This window comes from Anastrepha ludens, chromosome 6 (assembly GCF_028408465.1).
Source record: "Anastrepha ludens isolate Willacy chromosome 6, idAnaLude1.1, whole genome shotgun sequence".
Lineage (NCBI taxonomy): Eukaryota > Metazoa > Arthropoda > Insecta > Diptera > Tephritidae > Anastrepha > Anastrepha ludens.
Genome location: NC_071502.1, coordinates 127,123,150 through 127,149,474, shown reverse-complemented (window position 1 = coordinate 127,149,474; position 26,325 = coordinate 127,123,150). Strand labels below are relative to the sequence as shown.

The window sequence follows — 26,325 nt, the reverse complement described above, 5'->3', positions numbered from 1 at the left end:
CATGAGCATGTTTAGTCCGTCAGGGCCAGTGGCTTTTGATGATGATTTTGTGTTTCTAGGCCTGGGCTTTGACACTGTCACAATATGTAAACAATTGTAACATGAGAGTAGTTAAATTGCTCGCAATTCGCGAAATAGTACTAATTGTTAACCAGAAATTCGTTTCATTAATTCAGATTTCTCGTTTAAGAATATTTACGAATATGTGCTCACTTATACCTAAGTACACACGTTGATACCTGTACTTAAATGTTTATCTTTACAACAGCATCGAGTCTCCAATCTGGCTTGTAACTTTCATTTCGTCATCATCCACCTGTCGGCTGTCGGGTGTTCATTACTACCAGTTGTTCATTACTACCAGTTGTTCACTGTCAATTATCGATGTGCTATGTTTTCGTCACCAACCGAACTATAGGATGCACTTTTAGGCTTATTTGTGCATAGCCACGGTTAAGGGTATGAAAATCAAGCAATGAAATCAAGTGAAATTTGTCTGATTTAACACAATTAATTAAAGCAAATCGAATTAAGTTCATAACGGCAGCAATAAAAATATATCACAGTTGGATCGAGTTAAGTTTTTTATATTAGTTACAAGTCTCGAACTAAAAATTTGATTAGCAACTGTAGCTACGACATAATAAAATGTGGTGAGTGCGAGAGCCAGCTGATTTTATATTATTTCAATGGGTCTACAAGGGTTTTGGCACATTGTTAGGTATTAAGGCTTTTTTTATCCCTGATACTTCCGTTTTATTTGTTAGCGATATCCCACTCATAATTACTGTGCATGGAATGTCTAAATGATGCAAAGGCAATCGAATTCTCGCGACCTCGCTCCACCAAGGATTTTTTTGTCGATAGGCATGGTTTCTGCAACGATCAGTTTGTTCAACAGGCAAAGTGTAAGGACTTTACAACTTACATTATTTGTACGGTTATAGGTATGTAATGGAGTAACCAAGGATTATAGCTGTTTGGTAAATTCTGTATATATCTGTATGAATTACTGTAGTATTTCTTTATAGATCTGGGTATTGAGAAGAACTCTTAATATTTCAGGGGACTTAAAAACATGTCGTGATAATTTTTTGCCACTTTTGAACTTCCGGTGCCCGGCAAGCAACCGTCATAAATGCCAGTCACATGGATATACCTGATTTACTTCGACTTGAAAGGTTAGGTAAGGTTAGCCTGGTTGGCAATAAGCCACGCATAGACCTTTTGCTCCCTAGCGATCTTCGACTTGAAAGAAAGTACAATATTTCTTACATACTGCCTCGCGGGGTGTAAAAGGCCTTTATTAATTTGGCATTTTTGTCAACCCATTTGGGATAACTTGTACCAAAATATAAGATTTGCTTGGTGCCACTTATAAAATTGTATGTATTTTATTTAAATAAAAATTTTTGGTTTTAATATACCTACATATATATGTTGTTGTGCAGATATGAATAAACAAACATTTGCTCTTTTTGATATTTTCTTGTCGGCTAATTTGTCATTTCGAATCGAAAGTTAAATACATTTCTTGAACGTAATTTTTTCTCCCAGGAATACAAGAATAATTTTCGAGTTTTTTTGGTAGATCGAAAAACAAAAAACACCAAACTGCACCCAAATTCATCTCATGAAACCTATATTACGGTTCCGCGAAACTTTATTCCATACAATTTTTAAATCATAAAAGATGGATAAAGAGTATAAAAAATATGTACGCACATATTTTGAAATTCTTTTACGACAATTGGAAGCTTTCGATTTTTTTGATTAAAAATTGATTGAGATTGCGAGTCTATTATTTTTAATCACCTTTAAAATTTATCACCCTGAAATTAATCATTACTTTGTGCATTCTAGCCTTTCCCTTTCAATCCTTCTAGAGATTTTAGATGGCGTCTTACGATTTTTTTGTTGTTGTTATGTGTCTTGGAAATCGCAAAGGACGAATTTGATTTTCGTTCATGTGTGCCCTCTCTTTGGGAAACCATTTTAACATGTGTGCCTTAGACATGCGACTACATCAGTGTTTGTCACTTCAGAAGCAAACAAAGTGTGGTATGTAGCCTTTTTTTTTCATTTTTATAAAAATTACTATTTTCTGCACAATCCTAACGAATAAATTTTAAATACCGTTAAAAGAGTACCAAATTGTTGATGTTGTTGTAACCGCATACATATTCTCCTCAAATGTGTGGAATGACAGTCCTTGGCCGGATATAAATCCGATTTTTCCCGGCAACGTACAACCGAGTATCGTGGAAACGACAAATAGTCACTTTGGGCCGTTTGGGTTAACTGTATTAAAAAACTGAATATGCCATTTGTATTCTTCTACATATAGTTAGACATCTTTTTTTTCTTGTTCAATTAAATTCTTGTTGCTTATTCAGTTTTTGTAATACTAAAGCTTTTTTCCATTTTGTTTGTTTTTTAGCGTCCTATTTTCATATTTTGTTGCTAGAGGGAAGATATAAAAAAGTGCCTTTTACCCTTCGCTGGATGTTTGGCCCAGCTCCTCTTTCTATTTGTGGTGTGCTTCACTGCCAGTGGCAGCACTGGACTGTAGTTGTTGGCTGTTAGTTAAGCTACGGGGACACGCTCATGCATTTGCTGTCCAGCAGCTTACATGTGTGCGTGTCGGGAGACACGTACTTGTTATCGGCTTTTGTATGATGAAAATCAAAAATTTTAGATTTTTTCGCGGGCGAGCGTCATGCACCCCACATGCACACATATAAGCTGCTGAACAGCAAATGCATGAGCGTGTCGCCGTAGCTTTAGCTGTATACGAGCATTTAATATATCCAAATATACAATGCATTTGAAATGGCAAATGGCAGACTGGACCAACCGACCCGGGACCAATCGCCAACAAAATTTATTAGAATCAGTTAAGTGAAGCTGCTAGTTGTCTAACTTAATTGATGAACTCATTAGATTTGATTAGATTTTCACTATATCTCTTTTTATGTATTTTTAAACGCGATTCTAAAATTTAGTATATTACATTTCAAAAAATTATGAAATATTTATGTTATTGGATTGGAATAGGACTCCTCGGCAGTTTTGTTGAATTCAAATGGTTATTACTAAATCTTTGGAGAGAAAACTTGATCGATCAGCGGACGATAACAGGAAAATACAAATGTATGTGTAGACAAACGCGAGCAAATTTACGTCAATCCCATGATGGAAAGAATAATGAGATGGCGCCTATCGTGGTCCCGTTACTTTGCGCTCAGCGAATTTGACATCTAGTTACGTGATTTTAGCTCCAGTATGGCCAGATTACCATTTTCGTAACTTGATTTAGCTTTTTGTTTTTGTTATTTAGTCTCGGAGTTTTTGTCATGACATTTTTCTAGCTGTTCTAATTAAAATGTCATATTTATAATTTTGTAAAATATACATTTTTTAATAATTATTTAAAGAATTCACTCAGTTTTATTTAGCTTTACTTTTTTTAACATCTGGTGGCATTGCCCGCGATTGCAGGTGTTGTTGGTGTTCTTCTGCTTTCGGCAGTTAAATCTCTCTCTCGCTACTGCAGTGTTGCCTAGCTTTGGATATAAAAACGCACTTAAATGCCCATTCAAAGAAAATAACCCAACAAATTTTTATTGAATCACTTAAAGAACTTTGTATGCGTGACAAATTGTCTTTAAAATGGGCGTTTTTTTAAATAAATGTGTTATGCTTATGTACAATTTCATTTATGAGGTATTTTTGTTAAGCGAGACTCTTTTGTTAAGGGAATGACTTTTTTGCTATATTTGAAGTTATGTAACTAGATAAGGTACTCTTTTTGTAAAAATGTCAGTATGGTTTCTTTAGTATTTTCTAGTACAATGAATATAACTCTTATTGTCCTATGTCTCACTAAGGATTGATGACCGGAAGAAACGATTACACCTCTATGGTTTTAATTCGCATTCAATAAATTCAAAGGCTATTTAAAATGTGTAAAAAGGTGTTCAATCTTAAGAAGAGTTGAGAGAGGAGCATTTAATATTTTTGCATAACCTTAAATGGAGCCAAAAATTAGATTTGCACTTTCAAATTATCAAATTTTATAAGAGTAAAAAAATTTTCATTAGCACTAAAATCTTCTCAGAGTGACCTTTTTTAACCTTTTTTTGTTTGATAATATAGTTTGTTTTTTAACTTAAAGTTTCGGTAGCTTTAAATTAAAAAAAAAGAAACAAACACGAAACTTAAAAATTTTTGCATTTTGGGTATAAAAAAGCACTAAATTTATTGCGAAAAGCAAATCGTTGGCAATACTGCACAACTCAGCAAACGTGACGTCACGTACGCTCTGATGGGCGCAATCTTCTTTCTATCATTCTTGCGTCAATCCTATGTAGTTGATGGCACAGTAATAAGGTTTTTATACTCGTATGCAGTGAGATTGGTTGAGAGAAATGACGCCCAAGCAGAGAGTAAAACTCGCTCTTGGATGAATTCATTTATAAACAAGCATACATCCATATGTATGCATGTTTACATGTACGAGCAAATATAAATATATGTACATATGTATATATGTACATACTTAAGAATTAATGTATGGGAAGCTCGACAAAAAAACAGAACTGCCTTGGTTGTGATACAGTAAATCTGCAACCAAGCACTCGCGGTGTTTTCAATGTTGTTGGCATGGAAGTCGCATTTGACTGCAACGCTAGATTAATTTTTCGAGAGGAGCATACATACATATGTACATATTAACAAATAATTTCGTTTATCTGTTAAAATCTCTGTATGTATGGTTTTTTCGGCATGTACATATACATACAGTGGCTCAATAAAGAACTCGGACAAACCTTAGTTAAAACTTTGTATAAAAAACACTGCTAAAATAAAGGGAATTTGAAACAATATATTTCGATTTCTAAATGCTTTATTTATATAATTTAAGAAATAACAAAAACATAAGATAAGTCGTGTACACTTCTTTTACAATAACAAAAAACTTTCAAAATGAGGAGAATTTACGCCAAAAAAGAACTCGGACATGGAAATTAATTTTACTTTAAAAGCCAATAAAAATAAAAAAGAATATTTTGTGGGAAACGCTTTGTATTTAATAACAGCATTTAGTCGTTTCGGCATTGACTCCACCAAATTTCTGCAAACGAAAGGATCAATTTTAGGCCATTCGTCCTTATGAGCAGCTTCGAGGTCCTTTTTGTTTGAAATTTTGTGATTTTTGAGTTTATTCTCCAAATGCGCCCATAAATAATTGTGTTATGAATGGATTTATGAAGATTTTCTCACTCATCCGCAAAATGCCGCTTGGCACATAATTACCGGGAGTAACAAAGGACAGAAATTAGAAGAATGGATCGAGTAGCAAAAAAGTCAGGAGCGTGGTTGATAATGAATTATACTTCGGGGAGCAAAGAAAAATGATGAAATCAGTACAGAATTCTACAAAAACGTTCGGTAAAATAACTAATGTGATTGAAATTCAGTTTTGACTGACTATCAGTTTATGAAAGTCATACCCAATATTAACCTCCCTCTGTCAACAATTCTGCTCTAAACAGACTTTTTGAGTTAATACAGGGTTTGAGTATGCGTTTATTTTCTATATTTAAATTTAACTCATATTTTCAATGCGAATTTATTCCTCCGTGTTTCTCTAAGCTCTTCCTCCAACTTGTGGTGTGCGTCTTGATGCTGTTACACAAATGGATGGGCCTATGGCAAATAGACAAATGTTTTTTTACGAGAAGCTTTTTATTAACAAAAGTAAACTCGAAGGTTTGACATTGCCTATCGAGGGGTGACCGCTGTTAGGAAAGATCTCATCTATCATGGTCACGCACACTGATTCAGAACTCAAAGTAAATAAATAATAAACCAAATAATATTAATTAAAACTAAAAAGACTATCACTCATATGTACAACCAAATATCTGGATCATAATAAAATAAGTAAATTATTCTGAAGAGATTGGTACTTTTGACGTAAGACGTTGCCAAAGTTAGAAAATTATTCATAAAAGTGTCATTTACTTTCACTACCCTTAATTTAATTTATTCTCTACATTTGATTATAAGAAAGCATTTCCGCATTTCGCTTACTGTCAACTTCTGCAGTTTCCACGCGAGAAGAAATTGCATATCCATATTCTTGTTTATAAATTAAGAACTTTTTATTCTAAGAAGAAATCAGTTTGAACAAAATGAAAATACTATTAAAACTTTACAGTTTCTATGTGGCTTTGAAAAAAACGTAGAAACGTAGTGTTTAACAAAACATAAACATGTATTAATCTAGAGAAGATATTTTCTTAGGAAATTTATGTAAATAGATATTGTGATAGTAACAGTCAGTGACCCCTTCATACATTCAGAGTATTTCTCCGAGTCTAGCTTCCTCAATCAATTTTAATGTTAGAATCATCACAGGTATTCCAACACTGCATTGTAGATTGAATTATCATCTTACTAACCTGGGAATATACTCGTATGGAACTTGCAGGTTCTGTAAGCAGTAAGATGAAACCGCCAAACATGTAGAGGCATTGTGCCAGCACTGATACATAAGCGGGACAAGCACCTGGATAAACATATTTTACTAGAGGCGGAAATAAAACTCAATAAACTATGGAGGGGCCACAATAGATTTTTCAGGTGGCTGTGCTACATCCCCCATAATAATATTAATAGTAAACTTTTTCTATGAGCTGGCTTCACAGAAAACAATTCAGAGGCGTCAAATAGACCGATTTTAGCGGGAAATTTTGATATGAAGTGCATGTACGTGGAATGACACTGCTATGGCAGAAGTTTCCATACGCCAGCCGCCGGCTGTTTATCGTGAATCTTTCTGTTTGGAATGTAAACAAATCAATAATGCCATAGTCTTCGTTCGCTTTTAATTTTTCTGTTTCGCCAGAAAAATGTTAACTGTAGCAAAAGAGCAACATGTTGTTGTGTTGTGAAATTTCACAACTTGAATGAAATGTTTGCTTATTGCGCGTGGTTTGCTTATAGTGGTTTGTGTGTTTCAAAGCTGGCAGAGGAGGCATCCCCGTCACGTCAAAAGTAAGTGAAAATATTAAAAAAATTTGCAATGTGGTTATCTATGTATATCCTCTTCACTGGGTTCTTGAAGACCCTAAAGATCAAACCACGTTTATGCTGAACTATGTAAACAGTGAGGAAAACATATCCCAACTCATAGGACAAGTCCTGGTGCTTTCACCATATATATGTAATTGCTCTAAAAGGAGCGAATATAGAAATAATGGAAGAGCGATGCATAAGGAGAAGGGTAGTGTATATTCAATAATAAGTAAATATGTATGAAAGAAATCAAAATAAAATGTTTTATATTATCAGTATCGTTAAGGGGGGGGTAGGGTCACAAAATCGAAATTTTTTTTCGTCACTCATCTTATAGTAAATAAATCATTTCAAGAATGTTGTGTCAAAATTTGAAGTGGATCGGAGCAGAACTCTCAAAGTTATAGCCTTTGTAGGCACTCTACCTCGAATGCGGAGCATCGATAGATGCTTGGCAATTCCCAAGGGCTCGGCTGTCGGCGTCATTTTTTCAAACGCGTTTTTCCCGAAACGACTTCTTAAAAGTCGGTGCCAATCACAACTCCGAAACTATTCAACCGATTCTTTTCAAATTTGGCACACGTTTTCTAATTCAAAAATACCGCCCCCCCCCCCTCTGTTTTTTTTTACTTTTTTTTTTTTAAGTTTGTTTTTCACTTACAAATATGGCGAATATAGAAATAATGGAAGAGCGATGCATAAGGAGAAGGGTAGTGTATATTCAATAATAAGTAAATATGTATGAAAGAAATCAAAATAAAATGTTTTATATTATCAGTATCGTTAAGGGGGGGGGTAGGGTCACAAAATCGAAATTTTTTTTCTTCACTCATCTTATAGTAAATCATTTCAAGAATGTTGTGTCAAAATTTTAAGTGGATCGGAGTTATAGCCTTTGTAGGCACTCTACCTCGAATGCGGAGCATCGATAGATGCTTGGCAATTCCCAAGGGCTCGGCTGTCGGCGTCATTTTTTCAAACGCCAAGAGCCTTACGTCATACTTTAACTGAAAAATTCGACTTTTTTAGTTTCAGATGATTCTACGACGAATGCCGATTGGCACCGCAGAGCACCTCTCGAAAAACATATCTCCAAAAAAAACTCTGTCATGGGCTTATTTGTCAATATTTTATTATTAATATTTTTTAAAAACTTATTGAAAAGATGTACAATAACATGCAACTGATTTTATTAAAGTATCTTAAGCCATATTTCTGTAAAAAATTCAAAAAAAAAGTGTTTTTTTTTTTAGCGCTAAACCCTACCACCCCCTTAAGTCAAACCTTGTGTGCGCCTGGCTTGTAGTACTCATAGTTGCAATGCTGAGAGGAGAGAAAACTTATTGCAAATGCATTCCTTCCACATAGCAACAAATTGACTGCAACAAAATAAAATATTTTTGTGAAATTTAGATATAATACAAATAAAAGCCATCAAATTAGGAGGTAAATAATTTACTGCTCGAAGCGAAGAGTACTAAAAAATTGGATGTTGGGCAAGCACCAGAAGAAAAATTTTAATTAAATTGTTTACTTTTATAGAAATTATTTTAATAGTATTATATTTCGAAATACATATATTATATATAAATGAAGTTCCGTGGTTGGAAAATTAAAAAAATCGGGTTTACGTTGGTAATCAGGTGGTTGTTTTTCAAATTGGATGCGATATGGCTCTGCGCAAAATCGCTCAAACTCCCTCAAACAGATATAATGCGAAAACTTCTTCCAAACAAAATTCTACGGTAAACCTTTGAATATTGCGATTTTGATTGTGCAAAGTGAAAAGGTGAGTATGTTAAGTAACATTGCACTGCCTTTCACTTCACTCAAAAATTCTGTTGTTGTTGTAGCAGCATAAACGTTCCCCATACTTACACACGGGGAATGCTGCTGGAGTGACAGTCCTTGGCCGGATATAAATCCGGGTCGTTTCGGTAACGTAGAACCGACTGTCGTGGAAACGCTCAAAAATTCTCACTCCCTTTGGTATCCTTTCTCTCTCTCTTCTGAATCACGTGAGTTGCTATATGAAATGACTGATGCTCGTTTATCTCTCTTCGTTTTGAGCGAATAAGCGAATCTGAGCTTGGGTCGACCACACAAGTCACATTGCGAAAATATACACTTTTGTTCGCCCGGTCGGTGTGTTGCGGCCAGTGTTGCCACAGCGTCAAAAAAAATGTATCGTAAAAAATGAAAAATGGTTCAAATGTATTACGTAATCAATTTGGAAGACAACGGTCAAAGTTAAAAAATGTGAATTGGAGTTTTTTCAACGACACTAGATATCGTGCTTTTTCATTGCACATAAAAAAAATATATTTGGCTCCCTTCTGTTAGATGTTTGACAATCTATAAGTAAAATATAAAAAAATATATTTCACAAGTCTCTTATATTTTTCCTTTAGTTATTTATAATTATATTTCATATACATATACATATGTAAATATACATTTTGTGAACATTATATATTCAATTTTAGTTAATTTGAAATCCGTACACTCTGCAGCCGGAAAGCAATGGGGCAAGCATACCAAATTGAAAATGTATTTAGTCATTATACAACAGTTCGTTTAATAATTTTTCGTAATGCTTATTTGAACACATACTAAATATTTGCATCAAATTTTAACATGAAAAAGAAATCCTATGAATTTTAACTTTTTGTGCTTTGAAATGTATCAAAATGTATATTAAATGGGCGAAAAATAAACTATATTGCGCAAATTCGCAAAAAATGTATGATATTTGAATTATGTGGATCAAAACGGCAACACTGCTTGCGACTGTTATCAGCTGTGGGATATCAATGTGTTCGCACTTGTATATGTACTCATGGCTGTGAATAATAGTGCAGTCAGACGTGACAAGAAATGATTTTCCATTTAAATAAGTATGATCTAAAAGAAAAACTCACTTTCCTGTGTGAACACCCGAAAAGTTGTTTGGCTAAGCGCCACTTCATCTTCTCTTTTTCAACCTGTCGAGCAAAAATGTTCTTATATTTTTTGTACTCGTATTGATTGCATCTGCAAACTTCTCTTTTTTTAATAGCAAATTATGTGTATTCATTTTCACCTCTTTAGAGGGTGGGAGTGAACAACCAAAAAGTAGTTTCAGAAAGTTAGCCTCGCAAGCCACTTTTTGCGTGCTTTCGAAAAGTACTTCTTTGACTACTTCTGCCGACTCTTAAGTGCTTGTTATCATACATAGATATGTAGGTATGTATGAATACATTAGACGTACGTGTATTTTACTTAATCTAAGCAATGTGATCGAAGTAAAACAAAAAAACAAATAAATAATTCGAGCGTATACTTCTGCTAGATGTTTGGCCAAGCTCCGCCTCCTATTTATGGTGTGCGTCCTGATGTTGTTCCACAAATGGAGGGACCTACAGTTTTATGCCGACTCCGAAAGGTAAATGGTTTTTATGAGGAGCTTTTTCATGGCAGAAATACACTCGGAGGTTTGTCTGCCGCGGGGCGACTGCTATTAGAAAAAACGTTTTCTATTATTTGATGTTCATATATAGAGATTCAAACCCACGCATTCGCGAATGGTAGTCACGCACCAACGCATTCGGTTACGGCAGTGCTAGAAGTTCAGGATTGCAAATAATGAAGCGTGAACACCTGCCAAAAATGAAAATTCCAATTTTTTTTTCAAGCAAGAAACAAAAACAATTAATTCAAATAAAAATTTTAAATCATTTTATAAACATAATATTAGGTGTATTTACAATGTATGATATTTTTAAGTAAATTCCAATAAACTTAAGCATTCGAATATACCGCCATTGAGAAATACTTAAGAACGATGGGTTGGCAGCCGTACTTATATGCGAATCTTTTATTAAGTACGGTGCCGTAGCGGTACTTTTACGCTTGAATATATTTGCTGTGATCACAAATAACACTAGTCTACAAGGAAAAGTATCCGAAATAATTTAAACTAATATCTGCTTCTCTGTCCATGCAAAATTCGGATTGATAACTCAAATTAATTTATTAGTTTGAGTTTTCGAGATATCCTAACCTAAAAGTGCAAAAAACCCCATTTTTGCCCATATTTGAGGTTATGTAGCCTTGCAGATGTTTTCTTTCACCAAAATTAAAGGATGGCATCTTTAAATACAATCCTTCTTTTTTCAAATGGCGTTTTGTTTGCTCAAATATCATTTTTTTTCGCAGAGATATCGCATTTTGAAATTTTCATGTTTCGAAATTTTCCTACACCTGAAAATCGATTAAGATAACATAGACATGATATAGTCGCTTACTAATTTTCTTGGGTTTGAGGGCCTGAAATATATGGATTAATAGTATGTAAATTTGGAGTTTGTGGGAAAGCCTGCTTGCGGTTATGTGGGTTAGCCTGCTCGCGGTATGATAGGGGTGGTTTCTAGGGGTTAGGGCTGTGTGTGACTCGGTACCCAAAGGTTAGATAGTGTAGGGATGTGGTGAGTCAGCACACTTATGGTGTGAGACAAAATTTTAAGAAAAATAAGACTCAATTCAAGAAAATTAGTAATCGAATATATCATGTCTATGTTATCTTAATCGATTTTCAGGTGTAGGAAAATTTCGAAACATGAAAATTTCAAAATGCGATATCTCTGCGAAAAAAAAATGATATTTGAGCAAACAAAACGCCATTTGAAAAAAGAAGGATTGTATTTAAAGATGCCATCCTTTAATTTTGGTGAAAGAAAACATCTGCAAGGCTACATAACCTCAAATATGGGCAAAAATGGGGTTTTTTGCACTTTTAGGTTAGGATATCTCGAAAACTCAAACTAATAGAGCAATTCTGAGGCCAGATTTGGATTCAGCGCATCATAAACCTTCGGAAATATATAGTCTGGTTTCTGGGTCTGAATGTTGGTTAAATTTTGTCGGCCTGTGTAATTCAAATGCGTTCATTTATCTATTTCTCTTAAGGGGTTCGCTCTGATCTTTTGCGTTTTAGTAGGAGCACTGATTGAAATATACTTAAGAAGTCCAAACTTCTGTTTTAAACTGTAAGTAGTAGCTAAGTAAAAAATAAACTATCTGGAGTATTCCTAATGTCTAAAAGGAAAAATTGCATCACCAACAATTACAACGCCGAATTGAGTTTGCTCGAGAGCACATATCCTGGACTCAAAATCAGTGGCGTTATATTTTATTCAATGATAAAACGATGAATAGAGGTAGTCCAGATGGTACAAAGTGCGCAGAACGGCCAAGATGTACATCATTCTACCCCAAGTTCGTCTCACCAATCATAAAACACAGAGGAGGCTCAATAACTGGGCACTGGAGCTGGGTATCGTTCTTGAGTAGGTTTCAACGGCTAGACTTCGCATAATTAAGTTGGTTGGCGGAGTATTTTTATAATTTGTTGTGCCTCAGGATGGTAGGCTATTTTAAAGTTAAATGCCTCAAATACATACATATGTGATGAGCCTTCATAAAATAGGGCTCAATTAGACGACATCATCAATTGAATGCGAAGCTAGATATGTGTATTCATACTCGTACATGTGAACAAAAACAAATTTGGTGATTGCAAACCTAATCGGAAATATTTCAGCTCACAAAACTAGATAGACTGACGAACTGAGAACAAAAAACGCAAAACATGCATATGTGTATGAGAGATTAACTCAAAAATATAGATGATTTGAGAAGGGTGCCGAATAGGAAGTAATGAAAGAACAGTATATATCGATGAGGTGAATATGTAACAACAGTGTTTAACATTATTGCAGGCATGCTGAGCACAGCGTAGCAGGGATGATGGCAGTGGTGGTGACAATGATGGTGTAGTAATTGTTGTTAGTCTCTCAGCGGCTGTTCTGTATAATATAAGTTTATGTTCTTCCATTCTCTTTTTCTTTCATTCGCTGTGAGCGAGCTATGAGAAAATATTATATTATATTTGCCGATGCGAAAATTTTATGAAAAACAGCAAATCAGGCAACAACCACATCTATGTCAGCCGAAAAGCAACAATGTTTTAAGGTTGTAAATGCGAATTTTATTTGGATGGCAAATGCCATCATAGAGTTTACGTTTCGGTATACACGCATACATATGCACCACCATCCATCAGCTACTGCAGTAGTGGGTGGGATGTTGGCGTCCCCAACTTGAACAAAAATTCAATAAACTAATTAATATTTATTAAAAAGTAATGAAGAAATTACGAAAACTTTCCCATTAGAATACGTGCTTGTGCCCTTTTTTAAATAAAGAATGTCTGTATGATTTCGAAAAAATGAGTTTTCATTTGCTTAATTTCCGTTACCCGGGTTAGCAAATATAATTTTCCATTCCCTCGCAGCCATACATTTACTCCAACTGCTGCTTTTGTGAAATTTCCACTCTATGTCATTCTAGTGCTGTCTCGCTCAATGACACTATTCTGCTCATGCTCTCTCGAGCCGCTGTAAAACCCTGCTGCGTTTTCTGGTCTACATAGTTTTGATACCCTCTTTTATTGCTTATGCGATTGCTGGCTGCGTTGAGTTTGTTTGCACTTGCATATGCCCCTTGTGCATGCAATATTTACTTGTATGTATGTGTAGGACATATCATGATTATATGTTTGCTCTCATCCGTGGCAATTATTGGCAATGTTGTCCCTGTAAGAAATACTATACTGGCAGTCTGCACCTGCTTGAAACGCTCGCTTAATTGAACGCTAGCTAATCTGTAAAATTCAATTACATACATTACAATTACAATTGGTTAATATTATAATCAAATGAATAAGCAACAATATGCTTTAAATGTATTTATATGTACTTTTTTCGATTTGGTATAACATATCCCATTGGTTTGGTTTATGCTACATTAACGGGAGATATAATTCCATTGGTGTTTTGAAATGGAAATACACATTTTTTAGAACCAATAGAAATCTGAAGACGAAATTGTGGGGATGATAAATACCTATCTACAGGATATATATCTCAATTAATGTTGTCGAAACAACCTAGTCGCATAATTAACATATACATACTTGTTTTTGCACTTCTGGCTATTTAATATATCCGAAAAAATACATAAATGTTTTTAAACTAATTGCTTATGGTATGGTAGTGAAAGAGTTAACGATTGTTGGGGAAATTTTTTCTTGTACTTGAGCAGTCCCATTTTTATACAAATTGAATTTGTTATCAAATTGTTTATCTTACTTTTGTCGTACTTCTATTTTATAGTATCTACTAGAAAAGTAATTCTTTATTTTTTTCTCAGTTCAAGCTTGATTTTTTTTAATTTCTTGATAAAAATAAAATCTGAAATAAAAATGTTATTATGATTGTCCGAACTGGTTGGATAAGATATATGTACGTGGTTAAAATTATACGCTGAATATCGGTAAATTGCACATATCTGGAAAACTTGGACATATAAAATATGAACTCGATTTTCGGAATCAGCACGCAATTCTACTTAGGAATTTGATAGTTGCATATCGGCATCCGGTACGCAAAAAAAAAATCAAAATTTGTAAACCAGTGTAATTATGATCCTTACATACGATATATCGTCGGAACTGAAATGGATAATTTTAGACCAAAATGGTAAAAGTACTTGTATAAAATTTTTTGTTATGTTTGGCTTAATGAAGACGTCTTATTACACATTTTCGCCGCCAAAAGAGCTTTTTTAGCGCTTAAAAAATTATGTTAGTATAAAGTGGCCGACGAAGTGCTCCCATAAAAAAATCGCCATTGCTTGCCGAAGTCCGACTATTATTAGAAAAATTGATTCCTATCACTTGATGTTTCATGCCCGAGGTTTCGAAGCGAATGCTAGTCACGTGACAAATAATTCGTTTACGTCGGCCTCCATGATACAATAATTCTTACACCCTGAAAGGCGCACTGACCTTAAATTTTTTTTCTTCCTTTACGACAAAAATTTGAGGTTTAATTCAGAATCTTGATATCGTATATTTATTATTTATTAAGTAGTATCCTGCCACTTTAACGGTATGCACTACATATCAATATACTGACTGGAAGACGGCCTATACTGATTAAACGGGCCTATACTGTTTCGATTATTCAACTGCGATCGAATCTTGACAAACCATAATAAAAAGACAAATAAAAGATCTTCTGGAAAATTTTAAATTCGATATAGCAGTTAAGAAGTAGACATATTCTCATTTTTGTTAAAAATGTTAGGAATAAAGTGCGTTTCATCCAAATTTGGTTTGATGAAGTGCAAGTTTGGGGAGCAAATGAAGTTACTGAAAATGAAATTAGTTTGCCTTTGCAGCATCGTTTTCTTGTAGGGGTTGACGTGTCTCTCTTAACTCCTATTCTGCCTTTGTTGGTACTGCTGCGTGCTCGCGCATGAACTTCCACTTCATATTGTAATTCGGTGCTTACACTCCCACATTGCTCTAGTTTTGAGTTTGCGCGTCTAAAGCTGTTGACGCTGTTAACATTACTATTCTCATCTTTCTTGGGTTGCTGTGGTTTGAATCAGAATATTTGCCTTGAATCCCCAGTAGTTGAACTCCTATGAACGCTTTGACATACTGCTGCTGAAACTAAAATTCTATCTTTATTTATTTTGATTTGTTTTGTTTTTGCATTAAGATTTGATATAACCGAATCTAGCTATTCATTCAGGATTTGGTTTTGAAAAACTCATTAGCATCCCTTTCTATACGCCCATGGCTTCTGCTATGATTGTCATTGGCATGTCGCCGTGCTGCTGCTACGAACATTTCGCATATGAAATTTCCATTTCGCATTTCGAGTTCAACACTGCTTTGTATTGTTTTGCGTACCTCGGTCGTTGTTATTTTGTTGCAGTGTTTTTGCAACTTTCTCGCAACGGATTGTACATAATGAGCGCTCGAACGCCTTATTTTTGCTGTTGCTAATGTCTGCTTGTGCATTTGCGCTCCTCTTTTACCTTACAGAAACACAATACACAATAGCCGGGCTGTGACTTTGCAGCTGACTGGCTGAATGTTTGATTAAATGACTGCTTCGCTGGCTTGGCTTATTTTGGATGGTTGGCTGGCTGTTGTCGGATATCGAGAACTCCGCTGTGGCCGGCTCGTGCCAGTACTCAATTGACAGCCAAACGGCGCACGACTAAAACGCGATGAATTGCGGCTGAAAACTGCTATTGATAGCGATTATTGAACTACACGAATAGTCACGACAGCGAGAACGGCAACAACGGACACGATTACGTCTACTGCAACAACGAAAAAGACAACGGCTGCAAAATAGCTAAAGAAGCGAGTGTAAAAATTATAAATAAAAAGAAAAAAATATATAAAATAGCAAAGAACGACAAAAATATCTTTTTTAAACTCAGAATGCCATGAGACATCGACTGCGTTGGCACTGTTGATGATGACGGCGATTGCAGCAGCGATGGTGGCCAGACAACGCATTGCATTGTGTTGAAATGTTAATACGTCGTCGCATGAATGCAAATCGCAACTAGCAGCGACCATGTGGCGGCGGCCGAGGAGGCAGCAACAATAGAGCAAAATTTTACAGTGCAACAGCGTCAAAAACAATACTAACTTAATCAAATAAATGTGTGTTGTGGTAAAAACAAAAGTTAGAGTAAAATATAAAATAAAAGAAGAAAGTTTGAAATACATTTATTTAGAGAGACGAAAAACTCAGAATAAGGTTGAAGGTGTGCATAGCCGCTGTTGAACAGTTCTTTATAGTTCATATTGGCGCTTTCAAATTCAAAATTTTAAATTGTCAACTTGTACGGTCACCATTTTAAGTGTATATGACAAAATTAACTAGTATATCAATGGAACGAAAATAGGGTTTACCTTAAAAAAAAAAAAAAAAAAGTAATTGATTTTTATTAAGGCGAGCAAAACATGAAAACGGTGGAAATATTTTTTTAACGAAACAAATATTTTAAATTAAACACAAACGTAAAACATGTGCATTTGGAAAATTTTTATTTTTTATAATTTATCATAAATAAACCGAAAACAAATTTGTGTTTTGAAAAGAAAAGCTTTTAGAAATCATTAGTTATATGCAAATAAATTTAGATAGGGTGAAACGGAATGTAACGGACTTGATTAGATGGGTACTCTATTTGATTAATATGTACTAGTACTTGTAATTATATTAAAAACAATATATTCGAGTACAACTTTTTAACAGCGGTACCAATTCTGTTTTAATTCGAGTAGTACATAAAGAATTATTCTACATATTCAAATAGAAGACCACGAACTATTTTTGCGTAGTAAAAGCATTGGCCAACATGTGATACATAATGTTATTGTTGTTCATGTTATAATTTTTGCAAAAATGTATCAGTATCGTCAAGTTTATATCACATAATTTCACACATTTGATTACCGTATTTATACGTAATTATTTCTTTTGTTTTTATACATTTTTCGCCAGAGTCATTGACAGATAAATACAACGAAGGAAAGAAACACAAACACAACAATGACGAACTGAACCAACCAAAATACAAACATTTTATAATATGATTATTCACATGCACAAATTCACTGCTAGCAGTGATGAATCGCGACAAGAATTGCACTTTTTTGCATATTCGATATTTTGCAGATTTTGTCTCTGCCTCTGTTGAGAAATTTGGTTGGAGTAATGTTTGCATCAAATCGAAAATTGCTTTCATGAGATTAATGTAAAACCTAAAGCATGTGCTCGTAATGATATAGTAAACACGGTAGTAATTTATTTAATAAATAATAAAAGCTTAAAGATGTCGACGGAAAATATTTTCTACAATATTTTACGTATATTGAAAATTATTTTTGTTTAATATTTTTGCTTCTTGTTATAATGATAGAATCAAGCTTTTAAGGTCTGCATTTCAGTGTACTTGTATACAAATATGTTTGTCTGCATGTAGATGACGTACTCACATTTATGTAGGTACTTTCGCTTCCTTGCATTAATTCCCAATTCCGCAACACAGGTCATCGATTGATGTCCATTGAAAAAATAAACTAAGCATTGCTTTCTATTTCATCGATAATTTCATCATCCGAGAATTGCACAGTTGAAACTTTTGTAGAATTGGAAATCTAATTTTTCATATTATAACGAAGCAAATGCTTGCAACTACAACTGACATGAAGAAAGAAAGTGCATGCAGCAGAAAATAGTACAAAGTAATGAAAACAGCCAAGCAGGAAAGTAGAAAACACTTGCAAATTGTTACAGATAAAATAAATTTAAAAATGGAGTTTGAATCTATGCACATACATATGTATGCATATACAAAAAAACGCACGCGACCCACTATGGGCTAATTTGTTGCGCTGGCAATAAGCATAACTACAATTACTTACCAATATATGATATGTATTGTTGTGGTTGTTGCTGTTGCTCATCGACAGGCGGAAGGTATTCGAACACACAACAAATCAAATCGAATCAAATCAAATTAAGACAGAATTCAAAGAAAAAGAAAAACGCAGAAACCCAAATGAACTAAATTGAGCCATACAAATTCACATACTTACACACGAAAACTCTAGACTGCATTGTATTTGCATAGAACTTAGCCGAATACAAGTGTGCCGCATTTACATACATTTTATGAAGTTGTCGCGCATTTATAAACATAGATATGTTTACACTCTGTAGGAAAAAATATTAGTTGTACACTAAAATACTACCAGTTCACCCAACCAGATCGTGTTACATTTTTTTGTAATGCTTACAAGTGGTATTTTTAACACAGCAATGCCCCGCGAAATGCCAATTGTCTGTCCGGTATGTATCTGCAAAATTTTAGTTCATAATACCCAAACAAAAATCTAGTTTAATATGCTTCCACCAGTAACCACTTTTAGAACAGTTAAGACATATGTAAGAAACACCCATAACATTCCGTTCCAACATTTTAAAATATTCTATTTCATATTAAAAGTGCGTACATAATTTGTTTTTCCTTAAAATTAAATGAGACGTCTTTCAGCTACAGTAACAACATTCAAAAATTGGCTCACACTTACTTTTTAAGTAAATCCTAAGAAAATTAAAACAAATGCAGCTAATGCAGAAATAAAATTTAAGTTGTGCTTTGGGTACACTTTGGGAACCTAAATTAAATTAATGCTAGTTAAATTTCAGATTCGTAATATATTTTTTTGCGATGGAATTTTCGTTTTTGGAAAAACCGTTTTTTTTATTCAATTGAAGTGATTTTCTTTATTGGTTCTTCGGTGCTGGTAAAGCTTATTATGATTGTGAAATAAAATATATTAATTAAAATGCCTATTTATTTATTATGTAAAAATTCATTGCCGTACAGAAATTTTTATGTTCCTTTGACTCTTTTTTACGTGGGTATAGTCTGTGTTCATCCGTGTTCTTCATTAGTATATTGCTGCTAAACACGTTTACGATTTCTGGTGATAGAACGCTGAAACAAACTTCTTATTGCAGAAATCTGTCAAATGTTACTACTTTACACTCTCCATCTCTTAACTTTCTTATCTAAAAAAAGAAATGCAATTTGTCTGCAAATTGATAAATTTACTACTGGCCAAATGCGAACTAGTATGATTTCTGAACTTCATGAATTCATTTTGAACTCGTTTTAATCGCGCATCAAATCCAAGGCAATTCGGGTGTTGGGGGAAAACATGAAAAAAATTACAATTCAGTAATGAATTTAGAAAACTGCATAACATCACACAGTTCTTGGACTATCGTAGCAAAGAACTCACTTTGCAGATGAACTCAACATTATGTTGATTTTATCTTCTTTAATTGGGCCATTTATGCTCTCAATAGATGAAAACATATATTATATTTCAGCAGCTTTCGTATATTCAATTATTATTCCATTGATTATTATGGGAATATTTTTCTGTATTCCATAATTAAAAAGTTTCATCTGTCATTTATGTATTACTTGATTGCGAAAACACGGTTAAACAAATGGCGATAAGACGTAAAAGAAACCGAAACCTAACGCAACAAGGAATGCATTTCTTTTAGAAATCAAAATTGTTCGTCATCAGGGATTAACGTTTATACATACAGTTGTGGACAAAACAATATGGTCACATAACGATTTTTCATTACTCAAGCAGAAAACAATGTTGGTGTTGATGAATTCAAATTTGTGTTTCGTTGTTACTTTGAGTGCTACCTAAATACACAAAGCAAGAAAATGTTACAAAACCAAGACACAGTTCTTAATTATGTGCACAGTTCTAAATTAAAACGATTTTTCCGTCAAAGATGAGATATATTTTAGGGTGTTCTCCTGTTGGTATATCCATTCTAAAATCATTACCCCCTGAAGTATTGGAATGTAAAAGTGCTTGCACATATATTCCTTAATCCAAAATATTGGTCCAACGCCATGCCGTGAAAATCATCCCCAAACCATAATCATACCACCGTCATGCTTACATGTTTTAATGGTATACCGTGGATTAAAGGATTTACTTTTTGGACGTTTAAAAATGGTTTTCCATAGTTTCCAACTAAATTCCTTCTCGTAAATTTCTCGCGTCCGACCAAAGCACATTTCGCCACTTTCTGCCATTATGAACTCCTACCCAATCCTGATGAGATTTTGCGTACAGCACACGATTATTCTTGTTGTTTATTATGTCTAGAAGTTAGACAAGGTACCATACCCTTAGTTAGTTAAGGTACCATACCCGAAGATCTTTCATACAATTTTTTAATAATCTCTCCTTACCATTATGAGATGGAACTTGCAAATGTAACTCAGTTGCTCTTGCCGCAAAGCCTTTGAAAGGATCACGGGTTAAGGTTAGTTTGATAGGGTCGACATTCTTTTCTGTCGCTTCACGGAGCTAGCTTTTTTCGGTTGTTTCGGATTTGTCATTTCACTATAGAACAACGCGTTAAAATGATTGAAATTCGTGATTTTTTTGATGGAAATAACTGTCCGAATGAGTCGGAAATGCACTGATTGGTGAAAAAATGTCAAGAAACTGGTTCTGTCGAGGATAGAAAAAGGACTGGCAGACCAGAACCTGAACGTTCTGTTGAGAATATTTCTATTGTAGCGGAACAAGCTTCAACATCGATATTTCAACGTTCTCAACAAGTCATCCATTTGGGATCTAAAGCATCTAAACATCTAAAACCCGCGTATGTGTACTATACATATAAAGAGAATTGTTTTAACAATTCCGTAGGAATTTGTAAGTAGACGTATGAAATAAAGGGTTTTCCAATAAGAGGTGTTATTTTGATATTTAAAGAAAAATGCTATTTTTTAATATAAATGATCGGATGTTTATTTCATTACAAAGAGGAAGGTATGCCGTTAATAGTGGAAAATAACATCAGGCAAATGACCACCACGACCATGCAATTTTCCATCCTCGAATTGTAAAGTGGCTGCCCTACGTCCTCGATAGCCTCACGAATTCCATCTTTGAGGTCTTGAATCGACCCCGGGCTGTTGGCGTAGACCTTCTCTTTCACGTGACCCCAAAGAAAAAAAGTCACCAGGTGTTAAATCACAAGATCTCGGTGGCCAATTGCAATCACCTCTTCGAGAGATAACACGGTCCGGAAACTTTTCCTGTAAAAGATCAATGGTTTCGTTGCTTGTGTGGCACATAGCGCAGTCTTGTTGAAAATAAACATTGTCCAGATCAATACCGTCCATAAAAAATCGTTAATATCTCTCGATAGCCTTTTATATATTTAAACAACTCCTATTATTGGAAACCCCTTTATTATCACTTTTAGCGAAAATTGGCTAGAAATTCATTAAATTTTCTAATTTTGTGTTATGTATGTACTTAATTTAATGATGAACATTTCATCTCGAGTTTATTTTCTAAAATTAAATGTACTTGAAAACTTAAGCCTCTTCAAGCCTCTCGAAATTCAAGGTTGTGAGCGAGTATGCCCAAATTGTTACTTAAATAGAGATAAAACCTAAGTCACTGTAAAATGAATGGGTTTCAAAATACAAACAAAATCGCGATTCGATGAGGTACAGGGATACTTTACCAGATATACGAGTAATTTAATTTGTATGACTGGATGGAAAATTATCCACAAAATTGCTTATAAGCACTTCTTCCCTTTTAATTTAACACGCGATGACAATCCCCAAACCATATTGAAATCAGTTGTACAGATATCACCTGGACCAGATTCGCCTTGGTCCGAAAGCCACCACAAAATACAGGAGGAGGAGGTTTTCTTTTTATATTCGGCAATGGATATTTTTCGTATAAGAAACTCACGCAAAGAGTCTCCTAATGAAACACCAGCTATTTTATCAACGTTGTCGCTTGGCTTTGATAACCAGTTTATTGTCCTGGCTTTCGCTACACACATCACACCGATCGTTATTCCTTTTTATTTTATTAAATCAGACAGAAGAATGTCAAAATAATTTCCACCTCATGGAATGTGCCTTGCTCTTAAGACCAACACTAGAAGCACTGGAAGGCCAACAACAATGTTTTGTAAATGTGACGTCAAAGAAAAGTATTGGCAAAGTAGAAAGCGACTGGGCTGACAACCACATGGAGATGGCGAAAGAAAAAAAAAACAAATCAGCTTATTTACCGATACCACCTTTAATGGATTCGCCTTGCTCTTAAGTAATTTTATTTTGACAAATGCAATATAAAAATTTGTTTACTGAAAGTAAATTAATCGGGTCGTTTTTCATATTAAAAAAAAAATCGTATCAGAAAAAAATCGAATTTCCACTTTTCTGTCAGAAGGAAAACAGGAGGACGTCATGCGAGTCTGGCCCACTTTATTAATACTATTTCCATTTGGTCTCTTTTTTTGATAAAAAAAAAGTTTTTCAACATTTGCCCAGATGAAAACATTTGGTGTTACGTTGTACAATTGGAATTTTTTGGGGCAAAGGGGGTTTTTATTGGAGGTTGAATTAGTTTTAAAGGTTTTTTTCGAAGATTTGGGGCTTTATTGTGAAAAAACGGTACAAAATATTTTATTCGAAGTATTGGCCATCGCTAGCTACAACTTTCGCCCATCTTTCGGGCAATTTCCGGTTGCCGTTTCTCCAAAATTCTGGCCGCTGCTTGGCTATCCATGACTCAACCCATATTTTGGTAGCCTCGTACGAGGAGAACCGCTGGTCTGCCAAATCGAGACTCATATGCCGGAACAAATGATAATCGGAGGGAGCTATGTCTGGACTATACGGCGGGTGGGGTAACACTTCCCAGGCAAGCGTTCCAAGGTATTTTTTGACAGGTTGAGCAACATGCGGCCGAGCGTTGTCATGTTGCAAAATAACCTTGTCGTGCCTTTTTACCGTTTCCGGCCGTTTTTCTTTCAATGCCCGGCTTAAACGCATCAATTGCAGTCGGTAACGATCCCCCGTGATTGTTTCGCCCGGTTGGAGCAGCTCAAAATATACGACGCCGACTTGATCCCACCAAATGCAGAGCATGATTTTCTTGCCGTGAATATTCTGCTTGGCCGTCGACGTTGATGCGTGGCCGGGCAAACCCCATGATTTTTTGCGTTTTGGGTTATCGTAGTGGATCCATTTTTCGTCGCCAGTCACCACCCGATGCAAAAAACCCTTCCGATTTTGTCGCTCGATCAGCAATTCGCACGTAAAAAGTCGCCGTTCGACGTCGCGCAGCTTCAACTCGTACGGGACCCAATGTCCTTGCTTTTGGATCATTCCCATCGCTTTTAGACGCTTGCAAACGGTTGATTTATCAACGCCCAATGATTCAGCAAGCTCTTCTTGGGTTTGGCACGATATATCAATAATTTAATTACAATTTTTTTTATTTCTGAAGTATTATATAATAAAGGGTGATTTTTTAGGAGCTATAGGAAAGTTTTTCAAAAAAACACACGTAAAATTGAGAAAAATGCATGACATTTTTATTTAAATCGATAGTATTATACATTATAGATATATAGTCTTTCATGCAAACGTTTACCGCGACTGCGCTTCAAATGGTCCACCCGCTTAGTATAATTTTGGATAACTCTTTCCAAAGTTTCGGCCGGTATCTCACATATAAATGCTTTAATGTTGTCTTCCAATGCGTTAATTGAAGCAGGCTTGTCTGAATAGACATGAGCTTTAACATAGCCCCACAGAAAATAATGTAAAGGCGTTATATCGCACGATCTGGGTGGCCAATTGACAGGTCCCGAACGTGAAATAAAATGTTGACCGAACTCACCTCTCAACAAGTCCATTGTTACGCGTGCTGTGTGGCATGTGGCACCGTCTTGCTGAAACCACATGGCATGCAAGTCAAGCTCTTGCATTTTGGGCAAAAAAAAAGTTGGATATCATTTCACGGTAGCGCTCACCATTCACAGTTACGTTACGATTCGCTGCATCTTTGAAGAAGTACGGTCCAATGATACCTCCAGCCCATAACCGCACCAAACTGTGACTTTTTCTGGATACATTGATAGCTCTTGCAATTCTTCTGGCTGATCTTCACTCCAAAATCGACAATTCTGCTTATTTAGGTACCCATTGATCAAAAAATGAGCTTCGTCGCTGAACACAATTTTTCGATAAAAAAGTGGATCTTCGGCCAACTTTCCAAGATCCCATTCACCAAAAATCCTGCGTTGCGGTAGGTCGACGGCTTCAATTTTTGCACCAGCTGTATTTTGAAAGGCTTCACACCTAAATCCTTTTGCAACGTTTCCTTTTCCACGTTGTTAAGTAACAGAGGCCCAATTGCTGCGAAAGGCGGCGAATCGATAATTGATGGTCATCATTAACACTGACCGATACAGCTGCGATACTCGTACTATATTTTCTTCAGTTCGCACTCCACGTAAGCGTGTTGGTGGTTTGATGTTCAATAATGTAAATTTGGTTCTAAATTTAGTCACAAAAGCTCGAATAGCCGCTTCAGTGGGTCGATTAAACTGACCATGAAATGGAAGAAGCGCGCGATAAACTTTCTTAACAGAACACGCATTTTTATAATAAAATTCAATGATTTGCAAGCGTTGTTCGTTTGTAAGACGATTCATGGTTAAATTATAGACCAACATGAAGATGTTTGACAGTGAAACAAAACACGAAACGTACGTCAGCTGTTTAAACCAACTGTTTAAAAAGATAATAGCTAAAAAATCACCTGTTATAAACATTGATGAATTAAAAATTTTATGATTTCTTTATATTTTTTTCTGTGGCATTTTTTAAATTTTGTTTGGCTTTACTTCAGGATTGTATTGTCTACCCGATACCCTTATAAATCGTGTTCAGTGTTTGTTGTTCTATTCACAGAACTCTTATATTTACAATAAAATTTAAAACAGTATACCTAAGTAGGAGATTTACCTAAATCTTGTACTTTTATTATAGAAGATCTGCGTAAAAACATGCTAATAATTCGTTCTCAATAGTTTCAAAATTTAACAAATCCTCTTTTGCCTTTCCAAAAGGCATATCGTCATTATGACGCTTAAGATGGATAAATTTAGAACTTGGTTTTTATGATTACGACCACATTCAGAAGAATGTTGTCTAATGAGCACATAACTTTACAATAAAAGTCAGGCTAAAGAAAATAAGCGGCCCATTTATATTTCTTATGTATTCATTTTTTCAATTCAAAAACAAAAATTTCGAAACGCAATATCAAAAGATTTTTTCCAGGGAGAATGGTAGCATGTAATGCTAATATGGCCACCGAAAAACGATAATGAAAATATCCGAATTCTTGTATACTTATGAAATGTTCTGCAAACAACGCTTTACCGTTATATGAATTCGCCCTTATATGATATGAAAAATTAAAAAAGCTTTTGCGCAGGAAGCCTAACTCAGCACATGAAACATTTTTACTAGGTATAAACATACAGTTTTTCTATTAGTTGGTAATACCAGTTACAGAAGTGAATAGAACTTCAATTTAATAGCAAAGTAAAAAGTTATAAATAAAAAAATAAAAAATCTGATTTATTCAAATATATTTATATTTAGAAACAAACTGCAAAAATTTTAACTGTAATTATAACCAAATACACTACACTATGCCAATTGGAGCTGCATAAAGCTTTTGTTCGCCGAAATAAGAGAAAAATGAAAGTGTAAAACAAATCAACGTAAACCGAAATAAAGTGCCGGTTGAATGTTACATGAAAGTTTTGACGGAGCTCCTCGATGCCTTTCATTTTTATGCTGTGTTGCTTGAAAAGGAAATAATTCAATCACTTTAATGAATATTTGGGTAAATGGTAAAACTTA

General features: G+C 34.8%; 1 protein-coding gene and 1 long non-coding RNA gene across 8 annotated transcripts in view; one reads left to right on the top strand and one right to left on the bottom strand.

Annotated features, from left to right (window-relative positions):
- LOC128868345 (neurogenic protein mastermind) overlaps positions 1 to 26,325 on the top strand; it is a 204,116-nt gene that overhangs the window by 149,074 nt on the left and 28,717 nt on the right. Inside the window, exons 1-2 of one of the 7 annotated variants that reach the window (XM_054110337.1) lie at positions 16,149 to 16,660; positions 26,062 to 26,308. The exons of 4 other annotated variants lie outside the window; for them this stretch is intronic. In XM_054110337.1, the coding sequence (XP_053966312.1) occupies positions 26,297 to 26,308 (12 nt within the window). In that variant the 5' untranslated portion in view covers positions 16,149 to 16,660; positions 26,062 to 26,296. Of the gene's footprint in view, positions 1 to 16,148; positions 18,858 to 26,061; positions 26,309 to 26,325 lie in introns of those variants that run through there. 2 more of the 7 variants (XM_054110338.1, XM_054110336.1) reach the window with 2 other exon arrangements.
- On the bottom strand, positions 15,200 to 15,763 carry LOC128868354 (uncharacterized). The gene is made up of 2 exons (XR_008455102.1): positions 15,708 to 15,763; positions 15,200 to 15,646 (listed from the first exon to the last, which is right to left on the bottom strand). It is a non-coding gene; the product is annotated as an uncharacterized LOC128868354 (long non-coding RNA).